This window comes from Trachymyrmex septentrionalis, unplaced genomic scaffold (assembly GCF_001594115.1).
Source record: "Trachymyrmex septentrionalis isolate Tsep2-gDNA-1 unplaced genomic scaffold, Tsep1.0 scaffold178, whole genome shotgun sequence".
Taxonomy (NCBI): Eukaryota; Metazoa; Arthropoda; class Insecta; order Hymenoptera; family Formicidae; genus Trachymyrmex; species Trachymyrmex septentrionalis.
Window position 1 is genome coordinate 591,020 of NW_017304949.1, and position 9,905 is coordinate 600,924.

At 31.4% G+C, this 9,905-nt stretch overlaps 2 protein-coding genes across 3 annotated transcripts in view; both read right to left on the reverse strand.

Annotated features, from left to right (window-relative positions):
• The window catches only part of LOC108746554 (CD63 antigen), a 67,750-nt gene extending 66,586 nt beyond the window's left edge, over window positions 1–1,164 (reverse strand). The window contains exon 1 of one of the 2 annotated variants that reach the window (XM_018483399.1): window positions 889–1,163. In XM_018483399.1, the coding sequence (XP_018338901.1) occupies window positions 889–948 (60 nt within the window). In that variant the 5' untranslated portion in view covers window positions 949–1,163. Of the gene's footprint in view, window positions 1–888 lie in introns of both variants that reach the window. The other variant, XM_018483400.1, reaches the window with a different exon arrangement.
• Window positions 1,165–6,773: 5,609 nt separating this feature from the next.
• The window catches only part of LOC108746552 (leukocyte surface antigen CD53-like), a 19,852-nt gene continuing 16,720 nt past the window's right edge, over window positions 6,774–9,905 (reverse strand). Inside the window, exons 4-5 of the mRNA XM_018483397.1 lie at window positions 7,225–7,434; window positions 6,774–7,153 (exon numbers count right to left, since the gene is read on the reverse strand). Of these exons, the coding sequence (XP_018338899.1) occupies window positions 6,980–7,153; window positions 7,225–7,434 (384 nt within the window). The 3' untranslated portion in view covers window positions 6,774–6,979. The remainder of the gene's footprint in view (window positions 7,154–7,224; window positions 7,435–9,905) is intronic.

Genomic DNA, 9,905 nt, shown 5'->3' on the forward strand with positions numbered 1-9,905 from the left:
TTCTACACCTATTCTATCTATTTTGTAGAGTAGGTTGATTACTTAGCCTGTTGATTCAAAATCTGTACGTTAACTTCGGCAACTCGATACGATCAAGCGAGAGATCTGCACCCTGAAGACGGCTGCAATAGGAACATTCGAGGCCAATCGGGGCCGTTTCTGGTTTCTTATAGCCAATTAGCCACGAACAATGCGGCCGCCTTAAATTATTTTCAGCTTGCGATAAAGGTGATACGCGGCGGAGAGCGGTTAGTTTAGGAGAGCGTCTACATGTCAGGACCTGATGATTTTAATCTAACTGCGTTGAAACGCGATAAGAGATATGTTCTTTTTTAGCGACAAGAAGCCTGTTGTTTTTCCACACCAAGTTCTGACTGACATACATTGATGCAGTAAGTTAGAGTGAGACAGGTATAATTTGTTTCACTCTATAACAAATTGCACTAGTTCAGAACTAGTTCAGAACTAGTTCAGAACCCTTTTCCGGAAAAAAAAAATAAAGAAAAGGATGTTAAAACCATTATCTACAATATTATACATATCTATACGTGTATATATGTATATATGTATAAGCGTAGTAATTGTACTTTTAATCTAAGAATTGACCAAGCACAGTCGAATATTTGTCTCATATATTCAACCGTATATATATATTCAATCGATTAATTCTTACAACTTACAACTACGCTGCAATATATTGTAGAATGGGCTTTATGGAGTTGTTATGATGCGACCACAATAGAAAGAACAAGGAATAAGGATTCCAACCTATCAGAAACCGTGTATTCCGATGTATCCGATATCTGATAGATTGAAGTTATTATTCCTTATTCTTTCCATTGTGACTGTACCTTTATCGTATACGCGCATCGGTTTCGCTTTACTTACCACAAAGATGAAATTAAATATGAAGAGCAGATACTTAATCACTCCCATTCCACAACCCATTTTGATCGGTCTTATGATACAAAATACGAATACCGTGATGTGAAGATACCGCTTCGAGCGAGGACGAGAAGCTGGAACGGAATCACACGTGTCACGCGCACACAACAAAGCAATCAGCGACTATACGGTTTAACTGTCCGACTCCAACTGAAATTACATTCAACTATTCAAGCGACGCTCCGCGCAGCGCCAGCAAGCGCCAGTAATACCAGTATATGACGACGGCCGCACGAATTCGCCCGAAGTTGACCGAAGGCGATTCGCGGTAGAGTGACTAGAGCGCTGAGCGCTTTAGAAGAATACTTCAGATAGTGACAAGCCAACTCATTTAGGGGCTGTACACAATAGCAGGAATGAGGAATTAGGAACAAGGATTTCAACCTATCAGAAACCGTGTATTCCGGTGTATCCAATATCTGATAGGTTGAAAGCCTTATTCCTTATTCCTTCTATTGTGGCTGCACCTTAATGATTTCATCACAGAAACCGTGTATTCCGATATATTTGATTTCTGACAGATTAGAATTATTATTCTTTATTCCTCATTCCTTCTATTGTGAGCAGAGCCTTAGGCTAACTTTTTAAATGTAAAAATATATAGAAATTTGAGAAATATATAGAAATTTTATAAAAATGTGATATATTAGATATAATATTGTTATATATAAAGTAGAATAAGGATGAAATCACACAGTGCGGAATAGCGAGAGAGAGAGAGAGAGAGAGAGAGAGAGAGTGCGTCATTATTCTTGTAATAAATCGTCATATTTTGAGAGGTTAACATAATTTGATGCAGATTGATATGATGAAATTGCGTAATGTCGAGACGAATAAAGAAAATGACAAAATTTGAGTGCATAAATAATAGATACCAAGATAAAAAAAACAATGATGCATTATGTGCAATTTCAGTGCCCTTTTCCGCACGTTTCCATCGCGTCAGTTTTGTACGCTATGCGTATTCACTGCACACAATGCGAAAAAATGATAGTAAATGCGTTAAAGCAGTTCAAAAAATTGTTATAAAATTGTAAATATTAATTGTAAAATATTAAATACTACAACAGTGATAATTGTTTTAACAATTTGAAAAATTATATTTTATTTTAATAAGCGAATTATTAACATAAAGTTAGTAGTTCTTAAATTATATTCATGCTGGATACATCTTTGACGCATCATGTGAACATAGCACACAAAACTTGCGTGATAGAAAAGTGCGGAATAGCGCTGATTGGTTGCTTCAATGACGCATTCTCTATTTCGCAGTCATTTTCCGCACTGTGTGATTTTATCCTAAGGAGGCCTAACTATATGGATTGGAAGTGGTCATGAAAAATGTTTCGTATCCCTGGTGGAAAAATTTCGCTGAAATTATTTCACGTTTTAGAACACTTTTCGGCAAAATTTCAGCATTTCAGAAACATTTCAGTTTGATTTCAGCGATTTTTAGTTGAAAAATTCATTTTTAGAAAAATTTCAGCAAAAATTTCGGAGAAATTTCAACAAAATTTTAGAGAAATTTCAGAATAATTTCAGTTCAGTTTCGATTTTTCAGTATGTTAGCTGAAAAATTTACTTTCAGTGAAATTTTAGCAAATTTTCAACAATTTCGCTGAAATGTTCTAAAACGTGGAATAATTTCAGCAAAATTTTTTTACCAGAATATTGCCAGTCAGATTGAATGAAATAACTTGCAATACTTCACGTCATATTGCGGATAACAGCTAGTAAAAATACATGGGATGCGATCCATTTGGCGCTACAAATGCTTTGAAACGTTTGATTGATTAATCAGAAGAATTTTATTAACTGACTAATCAAAAAATGCTTCGAAGCATTGTAACATCAAGTGGATCGTAGTCATGATGGGAAGGTTATGGTCCGTATTCAGAACGCGCTTACAACGATGTTAGTGTGCTAACATGCTATAATTTACGTTACGCATACTACAGAATTTTAGAGATAAAAGCACGCTTTTATCGATAAAAGCTCGTTCTGAATACGGGCCTATATATGTATGTAGGGAAGATATATATATCGGAAGGTTATATATCACTAATTAGTTGACATTTGCAGGCTTTGTCATATTTCTGACAGCAATTTGATGACAATGCCAATAATACAAACTCTATGTATAATTGAGTCTGTCAGTAGGCTTCGTCGACAAATCCGTACAGCCAAATGCGAACACAGGCCTAGTTTACACCGAGAGTTCGATCCGAGTCAGAATGCAAAAACCAACCAACTATAGTCGATCATTCCCCTGTTACAGTCGAATGACAAAGGAATGCTCGACTGCAGTTGGTTTCCAGCAAACGAAAATGGATTGAAATGGATTGAAAATTTGCAATCCATCCGAATCCGTATTTTAAATCCATAATAATGGATTGGATTCCATATAAATATTTTTATATGTGTAAAAGTTTAAATAAATTAAAGTAGTAATTATATGAAATTCTATATAGTTATTATTTTAAAACTTTTATACAAAAAATATACGCTATATAATAAAATAATGCATTAATATAAAATATATATAAAAGCAATTAATTTATTAATTAAAAATAAGGAATTTATATAAGTAACATTTATTGTATATATTTACGTAGTTCTTTTTATATTTCTTTTAACTATTAAATGAAAGAGAATTCTCATGATATATTTTTACCACTTTTTTTTAACTTATTGTCAGTTGAATTAAAACGAAAAATTTCTTATTTATATTTCTGAATAAAATAGCGTTCATAATGCATTTTTAAATGAAACAATGGATTTTCTACTCACAATTTTAAATTGAATAGTATTTATTTTAAAAGAAAAACTTTCTTTTATATTGAACTGAATTAAAAAACTGCATTTCCTATTCAGAATTTTAAATTAAGCATTCACGATGCATAGAAATGGCCGATATTATTTTTAGATTCAATTGAATTGAAAAAGTGCATTTCGTATTCAGAATTTTAAAGTAGTATTCATACCCACAAAATACTATAATATTATTTTTAGATTAAAAAGCATAGAAATATACTTCATGCCATTCTTATAAATGAATAAAAATGCATTCAGGATTGAAAAGGATTCATTTTAACATTCATGAATCTGTATTTCTAAAAATCTGAATCCATTTTAATTCATTTCAATCTATTCTCGTTTGCTGGGTTCTTACATTACGACTCGGATCGAACTCTCGGTGTAAACTCGGCCACTAATAGCTATGATTTTGTAATCAAATCAAAATCTGATCAAGTTTGCTTTCAATTTGATCCCAAATTGTTAATATTTTGTCATCAGGGTATAATGTTCAAATGTACATACTTAGAAAATATACCCATTCTGATTATTAATAGAATAAAACATTAATAGCTAAATATTTATATTTATTTCACATGCAAGCAATTTTAGATTATAAAAGCTGAGCTTAAATTAAACTTTAATATTAAAATTGATGTTAAAGATAATTCTATAATTTTTATCCAAATTGTATCATTTAATTACAAATAAAATGTAATTAAATTATATTTATTTTAAACAATATATTACAAAATTACTATCAGAAATTCTATTGAACTTTACTAAACAGATTAAACTCACTTTTACACTTAATATAATTCACTAACATAATTAAATGTGATACTATACATATATGTGTGCTCAATATGGCTACAAAATATTACAAGTTATTTCGTTCAGCAAATAACTTGACAGTATATAGCCATACCCGGGATTTAACTGTTACTTTAAAGTCCCTCTAGTAAGGAGTCAAATCATAAGGAGTACTAAAGAGTCTCACAGAAAACCTCCTTGGCTCTCTAAGGGGTACCAATCTCTGATTGGTCAGATTTCGAGTCCCTTTAAACGTCGCCATCTGTAGATACTTTCGATGTGGTAGTGAATCTGTGAATTGGTGTGAGCAACTGTTTCATGATATAGAAGGCGCGAACGCGAAATCGGACTATCAACTATCAATCATAGTGGAATTGTACTGTTTCCGACCACTCGGCAATGACGTCCTTCCGGTCTTATGTCTTAACTTTTACTAGAGGAACTTTATTGTTGCTTTATTTTGAAGAGCCTCTATGTCCACAAAATGTAGTAGACATTGAACTACGTAGACAACAATATTTCAAGAATATTTAACATTAGCCGAGTATATATCACACTTTGACGATAGTATTTGAATATAAGACTTAATTAAAATTTTCAGTCTTTTGGACGCGCTGCCATGTCTGAAAGATATGTTTTTCTCTCGTCTGTGCAATAAAACGAAGAGCGAGACATTTTCGATAAAATCTATTAGAAATTTATTCAAATAAACTGAAAATATTATTTCTGTAATGTGTTTTGAGAAATTATTATTCTACAAGATAAAAAAATATACTTTATTACATTTTAAATTTTTATCAGCTTTTTAATTAATTTTTATATAAATTACATTTGCATTAAAAGAGGAAAATATATGAGGGGCAATGATCAGATAATAACAGAATTATTTAAATATTCTTTTCTTTCATAGTATATGATTCTACAAAAATACACAATCATACTTCTTATATAAAATAGTTTTCATTTTCAGTATCGATCTCTCAATTTTTAAAAAATTATAAAAGATTTACATGATATATATTGCAAATAACGAAAAAAGTTTAAATAAAAAAATCAGCGAAAAATAAATTTAAAAGAAAATTTTCAAAAGAGATTTAAAATAAAAGATATATAGATAAAATATAAACTAAATAATATTATAAATTAAAAGATATATAGATGAAAATAATAGGAAAACTACATTCGCGTAATTAATAATTATGTTATTTTTGTCGTTTACTCGTTTGATTACGTTTTGTTTTTTAATCGAGGATTGTACAAATATTTCTGGATAATGTAACATTTGAAAATGATACATTCATACCAGGTGCTTAATATTATTCTACCGTGTTTGTCGATCGTTGATTGATTGAGGCATTGCATTGTGCACTTCATTATCTATTCAATAATTGTACTAAGAAATATGTTAAGTACAAATTAATTGCCTCTATTAATAATTTAGTAGGACCAAATTAAACTTGTTGAAATATTTGGTACCTTTTTATATTAATTTGTTTCATTAATAGAAATAATTTGTACACAACATGTCCAATTTAATGTTGTTAATTTAGTTTTGCTAGCTAGAGATTAAACTAAATTAAAGGCCTCAAAAATGTAAATATGGATTTTGATACCACGTTTGCTAAGATAATAAAATCCTACTTTTTAACTAAATTATACCAAGTCTCGGTATTGTTAGGAACTTAAATAAAAAGACAGAAATGCTATCATAGTATTAAGACAGAAATGTTGTCATAGTATGAACATCTATTTACTTATAAAATGGCAGTAAGAATAGGATGCAAATTATTCAGGCATCCTTCAGAATATTATTAACTTTTTTCTTTATACAGGATATTCAAGTGAGAGTCAAAAATACTTTAATGATATATTTTCCTCAATGAATTAAAAAATTGTATATTTTCCTTAAATGTAATTAAGAAAAAAAAACAATCTTTTTTAGAAATTATCTCCTTAAATATGTATAAAAGAATTTTCTTTTTATCAATTCTATTAAAAATATTAATTAAGATTTATTTGCTAAGTAATTCATTGTGTTAAAAATTTACAAGCTATAGTCCCCTCCCCCCTCTCTCTTTCTTTCTAAAATATATTTTCTAAAATGTTTAGATCGAATTATTACTTTAAAGAATAAAATTTTGCCATTAAAGATTGAAAATTAGCCACTCTTTTTCACAAGTAGCTCAATTTTTTTAGAGTGAGATTTTACAGCAAAGAATTTAGAAAGTGAAAAAAAATCGAAAGTATATTTCGAATGATCTGAAACACTCTGTATAATGGGGATATTAATGTCACTAGTGTATCTATACAATATATAGATACACTGTTGATATTGTCACCACGCGAAACGTATTTCGCATATCACAATGATGCAACGTCCTTAAGTGACACACATCTCTCTGTCTTTCGTCATATGCAGTATTAGCTAAGGACTGCCAGAATTATGCGAATATTTCGACTGACGTATTAAAAGATTGTTCTTAGTATCTGTTTCTCTCGTATCTTGCAGAGACGTGTGCATAGTCATCTCTGACGCTCTCCTTTGCATCCTGTCTTTGTATATTCTAACGTAACAAGTCGTGCACGCTATGTAGGAAATCTGAAACCAATTGATGATCGTCATTTGATTAGTTGAGTGTTCCGTGAATTCCAGTAAACAAAGACACGCACCTGTAGCAGCACAGAGCATAACGCAAGGAGAAATACATGAATAAGAATCGATCTCGTCCGATTTAAAACCACGTGCTGACATCCACGTTTATTGATAGTAGTGCAAACATCCCCAGTGTTGTTTTTCTGATTCATCGTGTTGCAGCAGGACCAAGGAATCGATTTTACGCTACGATAATCGGAAGGCCCGTCTATTCCGCAACATTGTAACTAAAATTAAATTATTAATCGAATCGAAGTTAGCTCGATTTAAATTTTTCTCATATTTCATACATCTTATTTTATCATAAATATAACTAAAGGACTTTGCATTTAATCGTTAAAAAAAAATAATTTTAGTCAAATTGGCTAAAATTAAAATATTTTATAGCTTGTGAAATGCTTATCAAAGATTTTCATAAGCACAATCACAAAAAATAGACACGAGTTTGCTGTAACATCATTTGAATGCTATTTTGAGTCTAATCAGACTGAAAAGCATGTACACTATACAATTTGTTTTTTTTACAACTGTATAATCATTTATATAATATATAATAATCATTTCTATACTAAATTTATGGACGCGTGTCCATATATAATAATGTTAAACTATACCAATAGAATAGCTATCGACACAGATGTGTATACACTGAGAGAGAGAGAGAGAGAAAGAGAGAGAGAGAGAGAGAGAGAGAGAGAGAGAGAGAGAGAGAGAGAGAGAGATCTATATATATGAACCTATACCTACTTATATAATATATATATATATGTGAAGTAGGTTTTTATGTACGTGTGCGTGAGGTGTAGTATATACATATGGAAGTGTAATATATATATATATATATCGATACATATGTATATACTACACCCCGCGCACACGTAAATAAAAATCTACTTCAATAATAGGTATAACACGATTGTATTATAAATAGAGTTTAAAAAACAAACTGTATAGATAGTAAAATTGACAAAAGAGGACCCTGAGTGACTTCCAACAGGTTTTAGCCGTGGCTCGTTATTCGTTAAAAAGTAGGGATGTACCGAATATTCGAAAAATACCCGATATTCAGTATTATTCGGCACATTTTTACTATCCGACCGGATAATCGAATATCATTACTATCCGGGAATATATCCGGTTGAAATTTTCTATCATAAAATTGTTGATTTTTTCTTATATAAATGTTCTAGAAATAAGTATAGATATTCGTAATGCTATATCTTATACATTGTTGCAAAATTACAATTTTTTTCTCTATAGGTTTTTCTTTTTTTTCTTTGTTTTTAGAAGACATTTTCCCGGAATCTGGAAAATTCGAGAAGGTAATTTCTTCGAGTCGGATATCCGATCGGATACCGGATATCTGTTACAGTCTGTTCGGATATCCGATATCCGGTAATTTTACGATTCAATGCATCCCTATTAAAAAATTATTAACAGTCAAAGTTAGTAATTATTTCCCTGCTTTATATGAAGAGTCAGATAACTTTTAGACAGGGGGAGAGGTATAAGATGGACCGATGAAGAAAATACGACTTTCCACGCGGAACGAGTTTCATCCCACCCTCTCCCCCTTTGCCAAAGGGCATACGACTTTCCATCAAAGAAGTTGTATATACAGAATAGGTAAAGTATAGGGCCCCTGTAAGTGAAAATATTAGATAGTAGAAAAGGAATGAATACGGGATAGCCAGAAAGAATGGAAGAATGGAGCAGACTCATCCGGAAGCCGCCATGTTTAGCGTGCCATTGATGAAGTGAGTAGGAGATATGGTAGAAGCGCGAAGACAAATGAAAATGATGTCAAGAAATTGTTGCACTGATGTTTCTGATAGTGCAATTTAGCATAGCTGCCAACGAGAGATACTATTAAAGATCGACATCCTTACGGGAGTTCGCGTCCTTGTGAATATTGAAGTAATTAAGAATTAAAAACTGATATTACTGTACTAATTTTATGATTTATTAGTTTAGTAGACGTATTTATGCTCATTTATTAGTTTAATAGACATATTTAGAATTCAATAATACTCGATTTTTCTTTAAACTTGTGATTTCAATGTTATCGTCAAAGTTTGATTATCAACAGAGATGATAACTGTAGAGAAAAAATTGTAATTTTTCTGCAATATATAGGATATTATAGCTTTACAAGTATGCATATTTATTATGCATATTTATTTATGGAACATTTATATAATAAAAAAATCATGAATTTAATAATGTATGAGCCAAATATTTATGTTAATAATAGCAAATTTATATGAATTGTTGATAATGTCAGCGTTCTTCAATTACTTCCAAGTCTTTGAGGCCCTTTTTCGGTGGCACTAAAGTGGTTCTGCACTCGCAGAGCAGCACTAGAGCATGATGTAAAAAGACAGATGTATCATTCCCGCGTAGTCGTCTAAAGTAAAGAGCCAATTAGAAATCGCCCAAAATGTCAGAATTTAATATGGCTGCAAAATGATACACTGCTATACATTTGCTCAACTTCGCTCTGCACTTCTGGGCACTTCTTATTGACTCACTACGATTGTTATGTCATGACACGTGACATCATATGCAGAATGGTACACTTGTCTTTTTATATCATGCACTAGAGAGTAAAGTCAGTGTATGTGTGCCAAATTTGCCAATACAGAGAAGGAGAAGACGGGGGAGGAGGGGGAGCAGAGAGAGAGAGAGAGAGAGGGAG